This window comes from Pantherophis guttatus, chromosome 2 (genome assembly GCF_059756535.1).
Source record: "Pantherophis guttatus breed Tessera chromosome 2, ASM5975653v1, whole genome shotgun sequence".
In the NCBI taxonomy this organism is placed as follows: Eukaryota; Metazoa; Chordata; class Lepidosauria; order Squamata; family Colubridae; genus Pantherophis; species Pantherophis guttatus.
In genome coordinates, this window is record NC_142064.1 from 67,428,516 (window position 1) to 67,452,274 (window position 23,759).

A 23,759-nucleotide genomic window follows, 5' to 3' on the forward strand; every position below is an offset into this window, starting at 1 on the left:
ACAACATTGGAACCTAATAACAAGACACGCCAGCAAAAAATTCAGGAGGGCTTAGCTGCTTCTGTGCTACACTGGGCAATGGCATCTTTCAGAACCCTGGAAATCCTTTTTTATTATATCTATAATTTGGGTGTTTATTCTCACCATTCCTTGACTGCCTTGGATTTTAACTTCTTGTGCAGAATAGCTCAACAACTAATCTTAGTTTGGTGGGGGGGGGGAAGGGGAGCAGTTAATGATTATGGATGGGTGGATACTGTCAGCAGCAGCTGCCACTAATGGAACCCTCTCTATATATTATAGTGTGTGTTCTCTATTAAGCCAAATATCTTGAGAAGAATATAGCTGAGTTGTGGGCTTGGGTATCTTTATTGGTTTATCAATGTAAACATTTGGGCAATGCATTTAATGCATCCAGAATGGTGAATAAAAGAGAATAAAGGTCTAGGAACTGAAAGTCAACAAAATATAATATTTCTAGTGTGTGTGTATGATTTTCATGTGGTTATGTGTGTACAAGAAATGAATGGAAAAGGGAGGTTAAACAAATTTTAACACGGGTCATGTCTGTTTTACATCAAAACATGGAAGCTGAAAATTTTTTAAAAGATCATTTTGTTTGCTTTAAACAAAAATAAATGAACATTATTGCTTAAATTAGGGGAAATGACGCTATATTAAATTTGAAGAAAAGTAATTTGTTTTACTTTGCCCTTTGTCTGACAATAGATTATTGCTGCAGAGTAGAAAAATGTGAGCTTAAAGGATTACATCTGATCTTTTCTATGCTCTGGACTCCTGCTGTGGTGCAGACAAATTCAGGTTCAAGGCACTGTTATTGTTTTGTAGCTCAGATTCCATAAATACCCCTTTGCTTTGCATTCACAAGGGTTCTTAACTTGCCTCAGTAGAGTCTTCTTTCTGTTTTCTAGGCTCCTGCTGGGAGATGGACAAATGTGTGTGCAAAGCAACATTTTAGGAGTGAGACATCACTCTCCACCAAAAACAAAAAACAAAAAACACCAACCTCAAAACAAAGTAAAATCTTACTGTTGCTTTTCACTTGTTAAAAAAAATTCAGTTTGCCTGTTTTTTTTGGGAGGGGGGGATTTGATTTATATGCCGCCCTTCTCCGGAGACTCGGGGCAGCTTACAATGTGCTAAGCAATAGCCTTCATACTTTTGTATATTTTATACAAAGTCAGCTTATTGCCCCCACAATCCAGGTCCTCATTTTACCTACCTTAGAAAAGATGGAAGGCTGAGTCAACCTTGAGCCTGGTGAGATTTGAACTTGCAGTAATTGCAGGCAGCTGATGTTAATAACAGTGCTTCAGTCTGCTGTGCCACCAGGGCTCTTTGTTTTAAAACAATTACCCTTCAATCCTGTTAGTTGGACAGGAAAATGTGTATTCCATGAATTTACATCATGGCATTCATAATGTGTCTGAAGTTATCCTTCAGAACTCTCAGCAATATATTGTTGCTGTAGTGGATTAATGTGTAATACATTCTCAGGTGTGATGCTATCTCGTAGATGTATAATGTAGCTTCACCTACGAAGACTGCTGTTAATGACCCTGCCCCATAGCCTCAGTTGTCAGTGAGTATCACTCTTTAAGAAGTAAGAAACAGTAGACATGAGACCTATTTCTTGATAAAGGTATATAGAACTTCACCAAGTAGCAAGGATCTTTGCTAATTATGCTGATAGGATGTGAAAAATCATAGGCTATTTTAGTAAGTAGCAAAATATTTGAAAACAGCATTAAACCATTCCTGATTTCTGAGCTTTCTGCTCATTGGTATTGTAGTACAGTCAAGACACCTCTCATGAAACCTTAATCCAAGCTTTCTGCTGAATATCTTGCAGGCAGGCATACATGTATACATGCTCACATAGTTTTAGCAATGAGAATTCTGTATCTTAAAAATTCTACTGGCAGCACAGAATTTTCTTCAAAGCTCAGTAGAAAATTTAATCACACAACTGAAGCATCTTACAAGCACTCAAACAGCCAATACACATATAGATGGTCCTCATTTTCTTTGAGATTTGCAGTGTTGAAAGGGAGAGAAAGAACTCTGCCTTTATGTTATATGAAATGGGAAGTGAAACAGAAGCTTAATTTTAGTTAGGCAACCAGGTTATGAGATTAATCAATGACAGCATGCAATACTCATATTGGCAACAGCCGAGTTTTAGCCCATTTGCCTCAATGAGTGCCTGCTTAATGGCATCTATTAAGATGTTTTGCTTGACATTCTCCCAAATAATGTAGCCATGGATGTTTGTGGTGGTGGGTGGGTACAGTAGTTAAATTACAAATATGCATGATGATGTCATTACAAAAACACTGTAACTTATGGGCTTGTGTCAGAAGACAGGACAAGTTATATAATTGCAGCATTTATGTGATACCTTGGAAAATTAATGTGGGTAATTTCCAGTTTAGTGTGAGCCCAGCAGATTCCCAATCAATCCTTACACCAAGGTCAGAGCAAACCCTCACGGTACTCAGCACAGCTAGCAACAAAATAGCTTGAAATGCATGTATTAAATATCAGCAAACACTAAAAAATATAACTGTCAAAGTGGAACAAATGGAAGGCAAAAGCAGAAAGAGAAAGAAACATAGGCAAGAATTTACATTATCTCTATATCATCTATATATAGAGATAAGATCACTCACACACACACACAAACACACACACCAGCGGCGGGATTCAGCCAGTTTGCACCACTTCGGGAGAACTGGTTGTTAACTTTCTGAGTAGTTTGGTGAATTGGTTATTGGAAGAAATATTCTTCCTCTATTCTGCACCAAGAAGAAAACAATTTAGCAGATTGGGAGGATGTATTTGACAATTAAGACTTCTTGGGTGTCATACATTTGACATCCTTGCAGTTTGTTGCAGATGCCACTGGGGGCAGCGAACATTGCTTTACAGTAGGGGAGAACCAGATAGACTTTCAATCACAGAGTGTTGAATGCAAGACTAGCGCTGGTCTTAGATGACATTACAGTATTGAGTTACAACTAACAGTAGAAGCAAGCCTACCAGAAAGACTACTAGTGTAGATAAATGCATGCCTAAAACAAGGACTTATGGTAATTCTTAATTCTCATTCTACATCAGTCTCCAAAATAATTTAACTTTTGAAAAGCAAAGATATTGAACCTTAGCTAATTACATCCCTTCCTGATTTGTGGAATATTATAGTGGTATTAATGTAATGTTCCTCAATTAAATTGTTCTGCAATGTGCTATGTATCAAGAAAGCTTTAGTTTGAAGACCCAAATGTATTTCTGGCACAAAACAATGTTTACAGGAAATGGGGGAAGCCACAGGACTTAAGGATACATCAATATACTGTAAATTTCATGGCTGCATTCCAATACTTCTATTGTTGCAATACTTCTGTGAATTTAAATTTAGGTGACAAGACAGTTTGGTTGACAAACTTTAATGAATCTCTTCAAAGGATTGCTGTTTTAAGACATACATTCCTAAAACAGATTTTTCATTGTGACAAGTAAGATCCAGCGGGTCCAATGCTTCGAATGCCAAACTGAATACAGAAAGCCATATTGAGTAATACTGGTACTTACAGAAAAAAATTAAACCATACTTTTTAGAAATCCTAAATATTAAATCCAAGTAGTATCAATACCAATGTAGTCATTTATTTTAAAAAATTATCTTACCCTGCTCTTTTTTCCCCAAACAAGAGTTAGAATTTCATGCCTTATTCTTCACTGGTGTGTGTGTGTCTTATGCCCTATGAGGGAGATGGGTGGTTTCTAAATATGATATATAATACATACATACAATATGTATGTGTATGTATGTATGTACAGTATGTATGTATTTCCCAGCTTAGAAGTTATTTATTAAAATTGTTTGCTGCCCATTTCTCCACAAGAAATTTACAACATTAAAAGCAGTAAAACCATAAAAAAATCTACATATAATAATAATATAAAATAATGATTTAAAAAGTGAGAGGACAGGGAGGTGGATGTATGTGGGCGGGCGAAGGTGGGATCCATTATTGTTCCATAAACCACCTGCAGAGTGGCTTCATGTAGGTGTTAAAATGGAGTAGAGAGAATACCAGGCTCCTGCAACATGTCACAAAAGAGCAGCCATGGACTGGATCTTTCATTCCCTATTAACACCAATTGGAGAAAGAAGCTTTCTCCAATTGGTGCGCTGCTCAGCTTCAGAACCACTATCCAGCTCAAAAAAGGATACCATGATTGATGGTATCAAAGGTTGCTAAGAGGTCGAGAACAAAGATGGTTGCAGTACCTGCTTCCCATTCTCATCCACAAGTGCGACCAATGCTATTTCTGTCTCATAACAGGGCCTGAATTCTGACTGGAAGGGGTCCAGATAACCCTCTGAAGCTGCCAAGCAATCACTTTTTCTACAACGTTTCTTAAAAAGGAAAGAGTAGTAACTGGATGAAAATTGCCCAGGCAGGTGGAATCAAGCCATGGATTTTTTTAAAGAGGGTTTGAACCAGGGTTTCCTTAAAAGGTCCTGGGAACAGCTCCTGCTGTAAGGAATTTATCACTGCCTGAATAGACCTGCTAGTTGCTGTCCTGGAGGCTTTCACCAATCAGGGTGGATCAGGGTCTAATTGACAGGTGATTGCACCGACTGGGTTGAGGAGTTACTGCCTCAAGTGGTCGGAAAACCACTGGGACCACTTTGACAAAGAGAGAAGGTGGGGGAGGGAAGGGAAGAAAGGAAGGGAAGAGAATTTAATTTAATTTAATTTAATTTAATTTAATTAATCAAATTTCTATGCTGCCCAACTCCCAAGGGACAGAAAGAAAAGGAGGGGGAGGAGAAAGAGGGACAATGAGGAAAAGGAAGGAGAGAGTACAATTCCCATCATAGCTGGGGAATTCTGAGTACTGTAGTTTCAACGTATCTGGAGAGTGCCAGATTGGAGAATTGCTCTGTAATGTGATTATAGATCAATGTAGATCAGCATTATCTATACCAAGGTTATGCAATCTATTTTATGGTAGATGTTCCTGATGATATACTTATCAGCAAGCATTCCTACAGTGAAATATGCTAGAAATTTTGATTCAGCAGCATTTGGGAACTATAGGTTGGCTACTCCAGATCTATAATGACTAGTAGCAGTTCTGGACAGTTTCAAGCAAGACATTTTTGCTAGGCCTTCTTTAAAATGTCAGACATTAAACTGAATCACAGTCAATGGTAATTAACATTTTAAAATATAAAATTAATTTTTTTCTTTGAGAGAAGTCTAAAGGAATATTTTAAGTTAATGTAACACTGGTTATACTCCTGTGAATACTTTTGACACCAATTGTACATTAATAAATTAATCTGTTAACTCTCATTTAAAGTTGTCTCGTGTAACTTTATTTGGACTCTATTCCATAAAATAAAACAGACCAATTCCCAGGAACATGAACAGGTTAGTAAGTAAACGAAAAAAGTCACCAACCAATCACTGACTGATTTAGAGTGTATGGTGATTCCCCAATTAAATTCTTTTTGTAGGATATAATGTCATATAGACACAAGCAATCTCAGGTAAGACTACATGAATGCTCTTAATGCAGGGATATAAACATGGATACACCCAGAGAAACTAAAATCTAGTTTGGCTACCAAAAATGGAAGCTCCTGCTACTTTTGCATTCAGTGAACAAGTATCAAGCTCAGCACATGAACATACATCTGTCTGTTAGGATGTTATTTCAAATCATGCTGGCCGATTGGTATGCAGTGTTAAATCATAGTTTAGTATTAAATGAATGAACATTAGACTCTTCAGTTTTGCTTTCCCCTGTCATTTTCTGTTTGGTCACAGGAGGAGAAAATAGGAAGTTTCCATCACTTTTAAAATTACTAGAGTTCCACATTACATTCACAGTATTATGGTTAAAAAGGTAAAACAGAAAGATGTTTGGAAAAAACTAAAGGTAATAAGATCACTTTTAAACCTAATCCATTTGCATTTGGTCATTACAGGGAAAACTTCAATTAAGTCAGAAAAAGGGTATATTCAAGTTCACAGCTAATGTTTATCTCTCTAAGGGTAGTCCTCCACTTACAACTATTAGTTTGGTGACTATACAAAGTTACAATGACACTGAAAAAAGTGACTTGCCACCTGTCCTCATACTTACAACCGTTGCAGCATTCTCCAGGGTCACATGATCAAAATTTGGGCGCTTGAAAACCAGCACATATTTGCAACAGTTGCAGCATCCTGGGATCATGTGATCACTATTTGTGATCTTCCCAGCTGGCTTCTGCCAGGCAAAGTCAATGTGGGAAGCCGAATTTGCTTAATGACCATGTGATTCACTTAAGTGTAATGATTTTCTTAACCATGGCAAAAAAAAAAAGGTTGTAAAAATCAGGCACCACTCACTTTAACAACTGCCTTGTTTAGCAACAGAAATTCTGGTCCCAATTGCAGTTGTAAATCGAGGACTACCTGTAGCCCTTAAAAAATCAATTCAGGAGGATTTCTTTTGGGCTCTCTAAACATTCAGTTTTTGAAAAGTCTATCTATAATCATAATACTTTCATTTGTATTATGTAAAAACCTCTACACTTCTGTAACTACACACACACACGAAAACATATATAGAATATAACATTCAGTCTAATGGAAACAGTCTCTCTGTCTCTCTTCCTTCTTCCCTCCTCCCTCTTTTTTCTTGAAAGGAATTGAATGTATATATAACAATTGTAGGAAATATAGTGTTATTCCAATTTCTTGCTTGTTGGCTTAGAAATTTAAGAGGGAAAACCTTAATATCAGAAGAACATAACACAGGTTGTGGAAAGAAAGCTTTCAACATATAGAAAGATGGCAGTCTTCACATTTGTTATGGTTTTCTTGTGCTCTCTTGGTTCCATAGAATAAACATAACAAATTATTACAATGCTATTTTGTTTAACAATATGCTTTAATAGTATGAACAATTTCAATTTCTAAGGTAACCTTAATTTGCCAAAAGTAAATAACTCTGACAGGAGAGAAAAATGGTTACAGGTTTTGTTGTAATTGATTGCACTATATCAATGTATCCAATTAGGTATACAAAAGTCACAATATTTCATGTACTAAATGGACACAATGCTAATTGATATGCACTTTTTTGAGTACAGCTCTACAGAAAAATGATTATTAAGAAAAACTTGTTATCTTTGAAGGAGAAGTTGTAACAATGTAACAGCTCTCCTTTTGGCCTCTCATTTTGTCCTAAAAGCAAATGAGTCAAAAATATATCCTTGGAAGTATTTGCTGTTCTGTGGAATACAAAGAACAGATATCTTGGGTCAATAGGCTGGGGAACAATTCTATAATCTTTTATCCATCACATAATATTTTATGTTCTAGACTCTAGAGCATTCACTATAACTTGGGACTTCAATCCATATTATTTATTATATAACTGAATCTTTTTTTACATGACCATTATTTCTAATTTTAAAAATTCTTAACAAGTATTGCAAATTATTTTATATTTAGAAAAGACAGAGATGACGTATAAACACAAATCACAATAAAACAAAGCAATCAACAGGCAGTCCAGATGCCCAAACCAATATTCTGTAGAAATATTTTATTAATATTAGAAATATTATAAAATATGAAGTATTGGTATATATATATATATATATAGGAACTCTCATTAAATTCATCAAATTGCTTGAGCATGTGTACATGGAATATTTAATAACTTTTTTATTTAGTAGTTTTGGGTCTAGCAAATCCAGGAGTTTGCTAACTCTGTGGATTCTACTAATTCAGGTGTTTCTAAACTAGCTAGTATGACTCAGACCAGATCAGTGTCAACTTATTTAGCTGATCTGAACTAAAGCCAAATTTAAATCTCCCAAATACACCTGCATTAGACAGACTTAATCCACTCCTTTATATAGAATTAAAACAGTATAATATCACTAAGTGCTTTTTCCAAAACACTTATGCCTATACAGCATTCACTAATAGTTCAAAACATTTCCTATCAACTCAGAACATTTTCTTTTCCATTACTTTTCTTTCACCTCAACAATTTTTTATGATTTCAACATGTTCTTTAGCAGAACGTATTTCCCCTATTCGTTGAACTTCTGTTCATGAGAAGTTAATAAATTAACATTAACAATTGGCATGAGAAAGTATGTTGTAACAAAAATAGGTAACTAAAAAGCTATCAATAACCATTCATTGTTATGAGTATTGTCACCAAGATTTTTAAAAAATATTTCTAAACATTGGGGGTCTGTGGCACTGATGTTATGTTTGATGATTTATTGGATGTTTCTAATTGGACGCAGCAGGCCCCAAATATTGGACCGATCAAGAGTTTTATTTGATCCAGTAAGAACTATTTTTGTTCTCATGAACTTTACAATTTCTCTTTTTCTTCTGCTTACCTTTCTGTCAGATAAATTCCTATTTTGCAATTTATGAAAGGAAAGAATGATGGATTAACCTGACAGCTGCCCAAAGGTTCTGCATCAACTCTAGCAAGAGAGCAAAGTTAGGTGTCTATGGAGATTCTCAATCATTCAGGATGTGGTTGTCCCAAAGGTGCTTTTCCAAAAAGCAATTGGACTTTTTTTTTTTTTAATTTGATTTATATGCCGCCCTTCTCCGAAGACTCAGGGCGGCTTACAATGTGCTCAGCAATAGCCTTCATCCTTTTGTATATTTATACAAAGTCAGCTTATTGCCCCCACAAACTGGGTCCTCATTTCACCTACCTTAGAAAGGATGGAAGGCTGAGTCAACCTTGAGCCTTGGCGAGATTCGAACCCTGCAGTAATTGCAGGCAGCTGGTCTTAATAAGCTTAATAACAGGGTGCCTTAAACCCCTGTAGTACCAAGGCTTTTTTTTCTTTGAAAACATTTCACTTCTCATCCAAGAAGCTTCTTGGATGAGAAGCAAAACATTTTCAAAGAAAAAAAACCAAGAAAGTCCAATTGCCTTTTGAAAAAACACCTTTGGAAGAGCAATGTTGAGGGTCCCAAGTCTCCTCCAGGGGGAAAAAAACGTGAATCAGCTACACATGCTTTCCTTTCTACTTCATGTTCTCTGTTTACCTGAAATGAAGTTTAGCTTCTTAATCTCGCCTCTCTCATATATCAGTCTTAAAATGGGAAAGTATGCGAAAGCATTAACCTCTTTAGGGGTGTCCTCTTAAATTCAAGGTTGTCTTCCTTTTGGAAAGGGCCAACCTCAGCACTAAAATGTTCTGTCTTGGCCCTGATGAGCTATGTTACAAATTAATCCCTGTCTCCTCCCTTTCTCTGTTATGCTGGCACAGGCTCAGGCAAAATCTTGGCCCTTCCATGAGGAGGGACACACTCCATCTGCTTGTTGAAAATTTGGTTTCCATTTGCTGGGCTCAAAGTTCACTGTGGAAAAAGTAAGGGAAGAGTTCAGGACATGGGGAGGAGCCAAGTCAATATGGCTGGGGATGATGGGCATTTTATTCCAATGCATGACGAGGACTTGAGATTGGGGAAAATCTGGGACAGACAGTAAAGCTTTAACTTGCTGTTTATCAAATGCCATCAGTTTCCCAAATCTTTTATCTTCTTGATGACTATGTCACAATTATAATGGGGGGGGGAGGGGGAGAACAAATACCAGAATAGGTGCAGTACACTAAATTCCTCCAGCAAGGAAGGGGCCAAGGTTTCCAAACACAACAAGGAAATCCATCCGGTCATCTTTTACAATCAAGGAAGCCCCACAAAATATGCCATGTTTCCCACTTACACATCTCCAGCCCACAAAGTATCTGCGAATCCTAACGCTACCTTGATCAAGTGGCACGAGTGAAAATCAAGAAAAAAGAAGAAGTTCATAGCATACCTATGTTTAAGAAAGCAACAACAACAAAAAAAATGGGGGGGGGAGCGCGGGATGCTAGGAATCCTAGAAATCCTCAAATGGAGACTGAGCTCAAGGAGACTTCTCTAAACCTAGCAATTAGGAAGTAACGAGTGCTTTTGAACACGCACAAAGGAGGTCCCGCCACAGCCACGGGGCTCCCAAGTCAACAACAGCGTCAGGTAGTTTGCTTGCTGAAAGAAACCCAAAGTAGCAGGTTTGTGCGCCTTTTCGCCTTTTTTTTTTTTTTAACACGGGAAGTTGGGAAACGTCTCCCTCTCCCTCTCCTGCAAGCCCCCGCTTGCCTAAAAATACGCCCTCTCCTCCCCCGGGTTCGGGTCTCGTCACCGACCCCCACAACAGGTTCTTTGCTCGGCTGCCTGAAAAGCTCCTCAAGCGGCGGTCGAGCAATTCCAGCAAACCCCCCTCCCCTCACTCACTCCTCCCCGCCTCTCCCCCTGCGGGCTCGGAAGCATCAAAACTATGTCATCGCCCCAGGACGTGCGCTGCCTTTCGTGCAACCGCTCTCTCGTTGCAAACCGGCTGCTTTCCCCCCTGCTCTCTCTCTTTCCTCAAGTCCTTAAGCCGTCCGACCTAGCCAACGAGCTCAGTTCTCGGCCGGGAGCGCCAGGAACTCGTGGAGGACGTGACCCCGGCCAGTTTACTACCTGGCCCTTCGCGCCGCCTGCTTCCATAAGCTCCGCGGCTGCCTGCGGGAGATGACAGGGAAGGGTGGGGGGGGGGGAGAGAGAGAGAGAGAGAGAGAGAAGGTCGCCCACCGCCTCCTTTTCCCGCGCCTGCCGCAGCACCAGCACTTTGCAGCCGTCCTCTCGCCCCTCACCCGCGCAAGCTGCAGGGCGAGAAAGCGCGTGGCCTTCCGCCCGAGGAGGTTACCTGTCCTATATTGATGTAGCCGTACTTGCTCGCTATCTGGTTGGCTTCTTGGAGCCCGCCACTTATCCTCACAGCCCAGTGGTTGGTGTACAAGCGAGTCCTGCAGGCGGGCAATAAGAAACCCATCAAGAGAAGGAGAAGGCACAGAAAATCTCCTCCGCTTCGGACACCTCCGCAGCAGCAGCTGCCCTTCCAGATCATCTTCTCGGCGCTTTATTTGCCCCCCACAAAAACAGGCAGCTGGAGTGGGGAATGTGGGGGGTGGGAGAGAGAGAGAAAGGAGAGAGAGAGGGTTTTCAGCCGAAACTTTCTCTCTCTTTTCTTTTCCTTCAGGACTTTCTTCCAAGGTTCTCCCCGTTCTCCTCCGGGCACTTCTACTAACGGCGGCAGCTGCAAGACTTCCCAAAAGTTACCTCAAGGAGGAAAGCCAGAAAGAGTCCGGAATTAGCGCATTGAATCTCCAGAAGCGCTGAAGTGACCGGGGCATGGAAGGAGGCGAATTTCTTCCTCCCAGCTTCTCAAACGGCTTCGGAAACTTACGAATCGGTCTCCCTCCCCCGCGCGCCTCACACTTTCCTCGGCTTCAGCCTCTTTCCTTGAGCCATGGAGCAGGAGAAGAGCGGCTTCTTCCCTTCTTTCTCGGGGCTTCCCTCTCTCCTTCAAGCTTGAGTTCCCTTCTGGTTTTCTCCTCCCTTTCCCCCCCCCCCGCCCTCCTCGCTCTGCTTTCCACACTTGTCCAGAGCAGGAACAGCAGCAGCAGAAGCAGCGGGCAGTGGGAGTCCTTGGCAGTCCAGCGCTTTGAGTTCAGTCAGCCTCGGTAACCTCCCTCTCCCCTCCTTTTCTCTCTTCTAAGCGGGGAACGCGAGGAGAAATGGCAGCGGCGGCGGCGGCAGCAGCAACCACTCTGCACAGAAGAGATTCCAGCGGTCTCTCCTGAGCCTGCTTGGTCCTAGCGCTTCCCGATTCCCTTTCTCTGGAGAAGATGTCAGCAAGTCAAAGGGAGAGAAAGAGAAATTGGGGTGGGGGGTGGGGGTGGGGGGGGACAGAAGGTAGCCAATCACTTAGTCCAGGGGGTGGGGCTGTCTCCTCCAGAGCAAGGACCTAGAGCCGAACCTTTCTGAAAACCATTTGCCTCGGGATTCCGAGGGGGAAGAGTCGCCACCATCAGCCTATCAACTGTAGCATTTATTTATTTATTTAATTTATTTTTATGCACTAGTTTTTTTTTTGTCCTGCCTTTATTACTTTATGAGTAAGGCAAGAAGACAAACATTCGCTACTCCTTCCTCGTTTTTTTTCCCCTTCCGCAACTCTGTGAGGGAGAATGGCCCAAAGTCACTCAGCTAGCTTTCATGCCTAAGGCTGGACTAGAACTCAGAGTCTCCTAATTTCTAAGACAACATGTTAACCACTACACCAAACTGGCTCTTAATTATTTTTAGTGGGACTAACTAAAAATCAGTCTTTTTTAGGTGACTTAAATATTCTCATCTATCATCTAAGATAGGTAGGTAGATAGAGGGATGGATGGATGGATGGATGGATGCTTAATAGTGTCCAGATAGTGGTTCATGCAGTGAACCAACAAATTTAACTAATGCCTCCTGTTTGTTGATCATATTTTTAAAACTTCTGGCTATTAGAATATCAATAAAGAAATAACTTATGAAAAAGCAATATAACAAAATTAACAAAAGCCACTTGCCTCCTTAAATTTTTTCAACTAGAACATATCAAATTAGCTAGATGCTGGGATATCAGAAGGTAGTATAAATTAAAGAAGTTATTAATGAATGTGATCAGCATCTTGTTTAAAAAATGTTTGAAATTATCTACTCGTGTAATCATCTGACATGCCAGTATTTTCATAATTGGTTTAAGCATATTTCCCCTTATAATATAATATGTTAAAATGCCATTGTAAACAGTATGGTATGGTATGGTATGGTATGGTATGGTATTGAGCCACTGAGTCCTAGTGGTTCAGTCATTCGAATGCAATACAGCAGTTTAACTCTGTCCACAGTCTGGGGTTTGATCCTGGCAGGGCTTGAGGTTGACTCAGCCTTCCATCCTTCCACGGTTGGTAAAATGAGGACCCAGATTGTTGGGGACAATATGCTGACATTGTAAACTGCTGCAGAGAGTGCTGTAAAGCACTATGAAGTGGTATATAACTCTAAATGCTATTGCTGTTGCTATTGTTTCTTCCAGTTCTAATCGGCATGAGATTTTTTTCTAAGAAACTCTTGATGTTTTAAAATAACCCTAGATCCAAAAGATAATCTGAAGTGAAATAATCATTCACATTTTAAGTAACATAACAGAACTCGGAACCGTTGGCATTTTCTCCAAGGTATTAAAAATGGCAAAGGAAACACTGTGGGTATTTTAATGATCAATACAGATATTCTACCTATTGCTGACTAGCATTATCCACTCAACTTGGAGCAAAGGGACTTCAGCTGAATTTATAAACTGTGGATTTGGGCTAGCAGGATTTCCTCCTTTGAACGTGGTTTGACTGGTTTTTCCCTTATTTTCCTTCTGAAAGTGTAATATAATGGGTATAGTGGTAAACTTTATTCAATTAGGAGACTCAACAGATTTTTTTGCTTTGATCTCCCTGCAGGACTATTTCTTTAATGAAGAGCCAGAGGAGCTTCATCCCTAATTTGCCTCATTAATATACAAAAGCAGGGTGGGTCCCTACTTCTCTTAGCCAGGATGTGGACGATGTTTTAAATCTGATGCAGCCATCTTTTCTACCTTCCGCTTTATTCCCTCCCTCCCAAATAGCCAATGAGTCCTGGGCAGCAGCATGTGGTTGGAAAGAGGACAGGGACATAACCACAACCAGGGCAAGGTTTTAAAAAACTTCCTAAAATTCCTTTCTCTCCCATCTGTACAGACTTCATCTACTGTCATTTGTGTAGCAAAAACAAAACAAACCCCCCAATCCATTACCCATCCTTTTTTCTCACAAAAGAGGGATGGTCTTTACTCCAGAAAAGCATTTATATCATGCAATTTCTAACATCTGTTTTTTTTTTAACCTGTGTCCAGCTCAGAATAATAATCCGCTTTACCTGAGAATCTTCCTCCTCTGATGCTGCAGTTCACCTACTTTTCCACAAACTGTTGGGCTCCCTATTTCCCAAGCAAGTTACATACCCAGCCATCATAAAACCTTAGTTCCATAGAAGTAGCTCCAGGAACCCTTTCACCACAACCCTTGTCCCTACTTTTCTGTTGTTTTTAATCATTCTCCAGTTCTTGCTCAACTGTGATAGAGTGCCTCTCTTCAGGGAATTCTTTTACTGTAAAAACATATTTCACATCTATGCTACCATTCCAATTTTTAAGAGCAACAACATTGACTTAACTACACATAATTATTCAGAACTATATTGGGGGGGGGGAGGTTGTTAATTTTTTTCATCCCTCTAGCTACAGCAGCCAGTAGGGGAGAAAAAGGTGGGTGAGCCCTGTGGAGCCTTTTATGGATTTATATAGCTTCTAAGTAAGCTATATGGTAAGACAAAGACCAGTCCTGAGTTCATGTGCTGATTTACCATAAAGAATCTTCAAATAGGCTTTTTTCAGCATTCATAGAATGTATTTCCATCCACTCCTTCCACCATCAAGGAGGTTCTAAGAGGTGATTCCTTCAGGGGAATCCAATAAGAAAACATATCCCACCTCCAGAGGTCAATGTTAATAGCATGAACAGTAGCCTGCAAGTAGATTATAACTTCAAACATCCAAAAAATATTGAATTCAATTGGGATGAATTCTCCAGTCTTACTTGGGGGGGGGGGATTCTTATACAATCAACTGAACAATCTCCCTAAAAGTATAGTGTATTTCTGTAGTAAATCAATCCCCCCCTCTCTTGCAAATACTCTCACTGTACAAGTAATCCTCAATTTAGAACAATTCGTTTAGTGACCATTTGAAGTTACAGTGCTGCTGTATAAAACTGACTTATGACATGTCCTTGCGCTTATGATCATTGCAGCATCATCTTAGTCACTATCTGAGCTCTTGGTAACCTGCATGTATTTACAATGATTGCCGTGTGCCAGGGTCATGTGATTGCCATTTGTGAACTTCCCAGCCAGCTTCTGACAAGCAAAGTCACTGGGGAATCTGGATTTGCTTAACAACCATGTGGTCATCTTAATGACTGTGGGGGAAAAATAAAAAATCATAGACAGTACAGGATGACTCACTTAGCAACCACCTTGCTTAGCGATGGAAGTTCCAGTCCAATTGTGATTCTAGGTTGATCACTACCTGTAATTTGTATAATGTCAAGTCCCACTTGACAGGTCGTCTTTCAAGCTTCCTCCTGAATTAAATCTTCAATCTAATTCTGGTAGCCCTCCAAGCCACAACAGCTAAATCTACTGGGCCATTCCATAACAGGTGGAACTTCCAACTCCTCATGCTCCTCATTTGCCAAGCTGCCAACCCACAAACCAGATTTTTTTTTTTTGCACAAAGCCTCTTGCCTTGTCTCCTTTATGTCTTGCTCATGGGTAGCTTTTGCCAATAGGGAGGAAGAGATGTCCCAGCTCGGTTAATTCTAAACACCCTTACTATGTTCTTTCCCTCTCCTGTCTCACCTGCCTCACCCTAACCAAAGCTTGCATATACCATATATATTTCAAAGTATGTGTGTGTGTATTTCTGAGCAAAAGCTTTGTCTTGCCCCTAACCAAATCAGCTTATTTTTCCTCCATTTTATCCCCCTTTTCACTACCTGACCTACTTATGGTTAGTTAAACAATAACCAGAAACCAACAGGTCTCACAGGAAAGACAATCCAGTTCTTATTTTCTACATTCTGTATTTTATCCCCTTCTTTTCTTTTCTTTTCTTTTTTCTAGGCCTGTACTATTTATACTTCAAACTCTCAATGAAAATGTATACATTAAATGTATACTCAAAATGACAAAGGTTTAATAGACCAGACATCACTTTCTAGAGACTACTGCCTAAAACAGGAAGCAGATAATCTTTAGGTGATGGGGATTATATTGTTACTATTGTCATTGTTGTATCTACAAGTGTACTTACAAAATAGAAAATAGAATACAATTCATAATTTAAAAAATAACATTCGACTGTCAGCAATGTCAAAAAGATCAAGATGGCAGTTGAGGCAATGTGATCAAAGTCCAGCTTGATTTTACATATTATATAGAAATACATCAAGGAACTGATAGTGGCATAATAACAGGCAATCCTACTCTGCACAAACTTTATTAAAAGGCAGTTGTATGTAGATGTATTAAAAAAATAAAGATACTCCTTTGCCTGAATGCTATCATGGTGATTATGTGAAGTTTTGTGTGCAATTTTGGAGATAATGATATGGAAATGGGTTGCTATGCTGGTTTTTGGGATTTCCCCACCCCCAACTTTTAATTTTTCTTTTGGGCTGGAATTCCCATTCCACTTTTAATGAGACATGATCCTTATTCATTTCTGAGCCCTGGTAGCAATTGAAAAGAGGGTTCTATTAGAATACCTTATAATCTAGCCTGTGAACCTGATCTTTTCAGAAAAGTATTTCTTGAAAATGCAATATAATCTAACAACTGAATTCCAAATCCATATGTCTTAAGAGTTATATGGGGTCAAGCTCTAGTCATGTTTAGTACATGACTAGTACATTTGCCTTTAGGACTGATGTCTGGACCAGAACCCCTAAGTATAAATATTTCTTTCAGATGCTGAGGTGAATGCCTCTAATTTAAATCTGAATGTGAAAAAGGACTAGTATTACATTTTTAATTGGTAATATAAAAATTAGGATGTATCTAGATACCCTTCAGTCTGACACACCCTTTAAATTTAAGAACAGTGATTTGGAGGGAGAGACATTTTGGACTGAAATATATGTTGAGGTCTGTATTTTCATGTTAGGTTTTCCTAGAAAATATTAAGTATTCTTGAGGTAAACTTATTGATTGTTTTCTATAGGTTAAAAGAACACTCAAATTTTTATATATCTGTAGGTTTTCATTTATAGGAAAAATAGTAGCTACCTGGCAGATTTTCAAGGGGAAACTGTTGAGCATATGTAATTGTCCCACACCAAACCCCATGGCTTACACTAATGTGAGATCACACATACTGAGCCTTGGTAGCGCAACAGACTAAAGCACTGTTATTAATATCAGCTGCCTGCAATTACTGCAAGTTCAAATCTCACCAGGCTCAAGGTTGACTCAGCCTTCCATCCTTTCTAAGGTAGGTAAAATGAGGACCCTGTTTGTGGGGGCAATAAGCTGACTTTGTATAAATATACAAAAGTATGAAGGCTATTGCTTAATGCATTGTAAGCCACCCTGAGTCTCAGGAGAAGGGCGGCATATATATATATATATAAATAAATAAATAAATAAAAAGTTATGTCAAGCCTCATGTGCAGCTTGACCTTCATTTAGCCTTGTTCCAACCATTACTGACTTCAGATTTTAGGGATTTGCTGATATGATGGGAAGACTAAATGATTTCAGGGATCCGATATAGCTTTGATATAATGGGAAAACTAAGTGACTATAATCAACATATAGATAGCAAACATGCTGCAAATGATTGACTAGTCTCATCCAGCAGATTAAAAGAAAAGCAATAAGCAAGTTGGAGGCAAATCCACCCCTTAGAACACTCCACTGTTTTTCTGACTCATGTTTTCTCTGCAAATGTCTACACAGAAACATCTACAGTGAGATTACAGAGCCTCACATATGATCAAAACAAGGTTCAGTACAGCAAACAGATAAACTGGAATACCACAGGATTTACCGCTACTTCTAAGTAATCACAAACGTTTTTAATTAATCTGGGTTGTTAATGATTAAACAGTTGTTTCTTTCAGTCCCTTGTAGGTCAGTCCTATTACATTTAAAGCTCTATCAACAGAGTTTTCACTCTAGAAGCAATACAAATTGGCTTAAACCTAGCAGCAAACCATGATTTCTCAACCTAAGGGGAAAAACTGCCACATTTGTGCACATTCCCTCCTCTTTATTTAAAAGGGAAGGAAATTTAAAGCTTCTCAACGTGTGTTAAACTATAGTGTTTATACTTTTGTCTGGTACAAGTATGGTTTTTAAAAGTATTTGTATCTTTATGTGCAATTTATAAATCACACTTTCCTAAAGTAAATGAAATACGATATTAGAGATGAAAATATTCAATGAATGGAAACTTTAAATTTCTATGTGACTACATCAATCTAAAATTTTATTTCTGTTCTTCAAATGATGCTTATTAAACAAGCTATGGTCCATTGTCCCATTTAATTAGTATCTCTTGCACTAAACAGAACTGTTAGACTTATGAGCTATGTTTCCCTGGATAGTTTACATAGCTTTTTGTGCATATGATTGATTTTGGGCTTTCATAAATTCAGATGAAATAATTGTCTATTGACAATTACTTTGTCATGGATTATTGTCCAATAATACTGTATGCACTACTGATTGTATAGTGGAATTCCTATGCTGCTGTCACACTGATCATCTGTATTCATTAGAGAAATAAGACAATTAATTGAGCAACTGAAGCCTAATAACACCTTCTTGGTGATCTTATTCCCAGTGAGATTTTCAAAAATAACATTGATTATTGGGGCCCAGTTTTTTCAGTATTTTGCATATTTTTTGGCAATAACACTCATATCCCAGAAGACTGGAGCCCAGCTATCATAATCCCAATCTATCAAAAAGGACAAAAGTAAAATTCAGCCAACTACCATCTAATCAGTCTGGTGAATGTAATCAGCAAAATCTATGCTAAATGTCTACTTGAGAAATTATATGGACTGAAGATATTGTTATCCTAACTGAAGAACAGGCAGGATTTAAAATAAGTATATCTACAGCAGACTAAATGGTCATAGCAGAACACCTAGGAGAAGAATATTCTTATTGATCCAAAGGCTTTCTGATGCAGCTTTTGTAGATCTTAGATCCGTGTGTGATTCCATATTGAGAGAACTACTGTGGAAGAAGCTGCTGCCTACCAAGAAACAATTACTTTTAGTGATATATAAATTCTATAGTAATACTCAGAGTTAGACATGGTCCAGAAGGCAGTTAACTAACTCAATCATTACAGCATGAGGAAAGCAAGGATATATCTTTGCTCCATTACTTTTTAAACTTTTACATAAACTCAGTTACAGAACAGCTCAGCAAAGCAACTTTTATCCTCCAATGCTAGCCAATACTTTCAATTCTCCTGTATTCTAACAATGTCATTATTCTGTCACTTTCTGTGGTAAGGATGCTAGGAGTTCTTAGAGGCTTTGCTCAATACTGTGGAAAAGAAAAATAGATGATAAAATAGAGGGTTTCATTCCAGTTTTTAAAATTGGTCATACAAATCCTCAGATGCATCTCAAATGCAGCTTTAAGATTAGAACTAGGAATTACAAAGATAGAGGCCAAAATTTAGATTGTTGTATTTAGCTGTGAGCTGAAATTATTGATTTACTGAACCAGCCTGACATTTCTGGTTAATAGGAGTAACTTCCAATATCCCTGGCAGATATCCATCATAGAAAAACTGGAGGCCTATGGCTTCCCTAATGAGGAAATACAAGGACAGGATATGTTTAGGCAAAAAAGATCACAAAAGGAAAGGATCTTTTCACACAGGGTGTCAACAAGATATTAGCTTAGAGCACCAAAGACAACCACACGGCAGCTGATTATTGCCAAACCCTAGTAAACCACAGATATCATGGAACATTTGTTCTGGCTAAAATATTCCTTTCAGCAATCATTGATGGTAAATACAAGGAAATCTTTTCTACAAACAAATTTGCCCCTGTGATTCCAATACCATTGAGGATGTACAAAATGTTCTGTTGCATTGTGATTTCTACATGAACTTGCATGATGTACAAATCCAACCCTCATAAAGGAACTTCCAGGAAGAGGTGATCTTTTCCTCATTGCCATTAAGTTGAGGCAGCAAACATTATCTAATAAAATTGCATTTCTTTGATACTTTCAGAATTTCGTTTAATTTGCCTCCCTTAATTCCTTTTTAATTGTTATTTCTATGAACAATCTATTATTTTGTCGATATGTGCATATATGTGCATATGCTGGTCAAAGATAGCAATAAATTTACCCACCCACCCACCTGTATGCTGATTAACAGAAGTTTAGCAGTTAGGAGTTTAAACCATAGAGTTAATAGAATTAGACAGAGTCATGTAATACAGTGAGTCTACTCTAACCCTTTGCACGTTGGAAGAATTGTAGTTACTGTGCGGAAAATAGGAGGAGGCAGGAATATTAGGTATCTTCACCATATTGTGTTATTTATAAAAATAATGAAGAGAAATAAATAAATATCTAGCCCTCTACTTCAATACAATTACAATGAAGCTCACACCACACTAAGTAATTGAAACATGTCAATGTTCCATAGTTTTATCTCAGAGGGCTATTTTCCAGTCCCCTGAGCCTTGTTTCTCATCTCAAAACTCATTTTAGTTCGTCTGAATGCTTTAAGTATAGTCTCTAAAGCTAAGCAAAGTTCTATGACTGTGCAAACCTTCAAAGAAATGATTCATTTTGAAGAAAATTAGTCAATCCCTTTGAATTGGATCCTTGAATCACATCTTCAAACCAAGAGATTGTATCAAATCAAGGACCTTTTTAATGATGATGTCAAAATGATGCTAATAGAGTCACGAAGTCTCAAATGCTGTTATAGCTTTCTTTCCTTATAAAGATAAAACAAACAGTTGAAGGTTGAGTGGTATGATGGGCTTTCTGATACTTATTTAGTCAGTGGCTAATAAGTTTTATGTCCTTGGAAATCCTTCTCATAAAAGTGTGCTGTTCATCTCTTAATGTGTCTGAGATTTTTTTGTTATACTTTATTCAGTCAACTTTATTATAAGTATAAAATAGACTGTGGGAATATTGTGGTTGCTGAAAGCTATTTACATCACTGTCTTTGATGTACATAGTGTGCAATAGTGATAATACACTTCCCAAGTAAAAAAAAAATAAAGTTGCATACGCAGCTTAAAATGCTTTAATTCCAAGAGAATTTTAAATCTCAAATTGTGTTGTATTTCAATGTCAGACTTAAACTAAATCATGGCAGACTTAAACTGAATCATGCTAAATCTTGGATGGTTAATACAGATCAGGTTCTTCTCAAATATTTTTCTGAAAAGAAGATTTATTATTCTAATGGGATTCTTATTATCTACTATGGAAGCAACCCAATCACAATAACCTATATTAATTTTGTTAAGAAATCTATCCCAGTTTCTGATAAATACATTATTTCTAGTTCCACAGGTATTTCTTTTTCCTGTTCTTGATAACATTTGTTCTCCTTCAGTCATCATTATCTACATTCCGAGATCCAATAATTATCTTTTTCCCCCCACGCCACAGGATGTAGCTCAGTTGACCAAAGACATTTGAATTCATTCATGTAGCAGACTTCAACTATATCTCTATTCAACTTTCATTGCAATTCTGATGCCACTTTTCACATTTATTCATGTGAAACCCTTATCCTTTTATTGAAAAAGATAGGCCCAAAATAAGAATGAAGTTCTGTTTTTTTTTTAAATTGGTAACTTAATTTAGCAGCGGGTGCTCCATTTATATTTATGGTACAGAAATATTCCTACATGCCATGTAGGATTTTTCATCAACAATTGTCTCTATTAGGATTGTAAGATCACGTTCCAATTGACCATAAGATCTTAATGAACTTGAAAAAGATTTTATAAAACCATGATATACCTGCAGATAATATGCATATGATTACTAGCATAAGTTCACTGAACATACAATGGGAACTTTCTGGCAATTTGCTGTTCTTGTTGAGTCAGTTGGGCGATACAGCTGTCTTCCTCAGGAACCTCTGTTGTGTTTAAAGCATTGAGTGTAACTCTACAAATTTAGAACCCATCTAAATTAACAAACTGTGCAATTCTACTGTTTACTTTATTGCATTTGAATTATTTATATAAAAAGGGGGGGAAATTGCCAAGCATTTTTAAATTTTATCTTTTAAAACACTTTTATTTCACAACTCTGTCCTTGTTTGCAAGGGAAGAATTCTCCTTAGATAAATGCAAATTATTTTAATGATGATTATAATGATAATCAATGTATATTTTTAACATGCAACTTCTCATACTCTGTTGGTATATTCTAATCATAATTACAATTTGATGTCCTATTGTTAATTTTTTTTTTTTTTAAGTTGTTGCATTTGAGCATTACATTAAAAAACGCACTGCATTTTCTGGGGATGTATTATTTAGAGTGCAGGCAAAAGGGAAGCTTTCTTTTTAGTACAGTACCTCCTTTTTAGAATATATCTTAGCATACAAACAAATTTTAATCTAAACAAAGAATATTCTAGACTGGGTTTTTTGTTGATATGCTATTTCATGATATAGGTGTTCATAGATTCAGGTGTTCTTTATTGCCACCCATTCTTTCAAAATAAGTAAGAACTAGTTTGATAGACTTGATTTACCTCTTTAATGCTACACCCCATCCATTATGATTCAAAAGTAAATCTGACTATATTTAAGAGAGTTTACTCCAAAAAAAATTAAGCCTAGCTTTTGAAACATTCATTACATATCATTAAGATACAGTAACTACCAGTATATGAAATGGAACTAAAAGGAAATTAGAAGCCCTCATATAAAGGCCGCAAAGAACACAGGCAGTATAAATCATTTTATGTGTAATATTAGGATTCAGGCTCAACTCATTTTACACCAAATACAGTATCATGTAAAGCATTTATTACTATTATATAAATATAGTCCAGGATTGAAAAAAATATAAGGAGTCACAGTATTTTTGTGCCAATAAAATAAGTTAACTGGATAAATTAAATCTGCAGAAAATGAGTATGAGGCTACAAAGAAGTCCGATATTCTTGGAAAGGTGATATTATTGTATTAGATTTATGCCGTAAAAGGTTACCTTAAGAGACACTATATTATGAAAACCATCTGGGTGACCTTGGGCCAGTCAGTTTCTGTCAGCCCAAGCCACCTTACAGGGTTGTTGTGGGGGAAAAAGGAGGAGAAAGGTGTGTTGGATATCTTTGCTGTCTTGAGTTATTTGTAAAAACAATAAAGGAAACAAACAGACAGACAAAAAAATGAAGGCAAAGAATCATGAGAGAAAAATAAACAAATATATTACTTTTTCCAAAACCTATTCAGCCTATTCTTTTTTTTTTCAAATCATTTTTTTATTTTAAAACAAAAAAGAAAAATAACATACAAACATCATTCATTCAATCAAGTACAGACAATACATCGGTTGGTTTGCATCCCTAGTGCCCTCTTCTCTCTTCACAATATCACTACATATCCACAACTTATTTTTATATAGAACTGATATATAGTATCATCATTTAAAATATTTCAACATTTACTTATATATCACCATTTTTTATTATCTAGCCAATGATAAAATAAATCCCATATCAAATAATATTGTTTTTCTTCCTGCTTTCTTATTTCTAATGTCAGTTTACTCATTTTGGCACAGTCCAACATTTTCCTAATAATTTCTTCATCTGTAGATATCATTTCTGCTTTCCAATTTTTAGCAAATACATTTCTAGCAGCTGTTAGAAGATTCACAATTAAATACTGTAGTTCTTTGTTATATATTTCTGGTTAAATCCCTAATAAAAATATCTCTGGTTTAAAGTCTATGTGTCTCTTGGTCATTTTTTCCAGCCACATGTGTATCTTAGTCCAATATCTCCTTGCTTCTAGACATGTACACCACATGTGGTAATAGGATCCTGGGGTCTGATAGCATTTCCAACACCTCTCCGATTTGTTCTGGAACATTCTGGCGATTCTCGATGGGGACAAATGCCACCTGTAAAAC

General features: G+C 37.6%; 1 protein-coding gene across 4 annotated transcripts in view; it reads right to left on the reverse strand.

Annotated features, from left to right (window-relative positions):
- PCSK5 (proprotein convertase subtilisin/kexin type 5) overlaps positions 1 to 11,829 on the reverse strand; it is a 199,499-nt gene extending 187,670 nt beyond the window's left edge. For 3 of the 4 annotated variants that reach the window (XM_034410214.3, XM_034410213.3, XM_034410215.3), the window contains exon 1: positions 10,819 to 11,829. In XM_034410214.3, coding sequence (XP_034266105.2) covers positions 10,819 to 11,019 — 201 coding nt within the window. In that variant the 5' untranslated portion in view covers positions 11,020 to 11,829. The remainder of the gene's footprint in view (positions 1 to 10,818) is intronic. The other variant, XM_087886134.1, reaches the window with a different exon arrangement.
- Between the last annotated feature and the right edge of the window lie 11,930 nt (positions 11,830 to 23,759).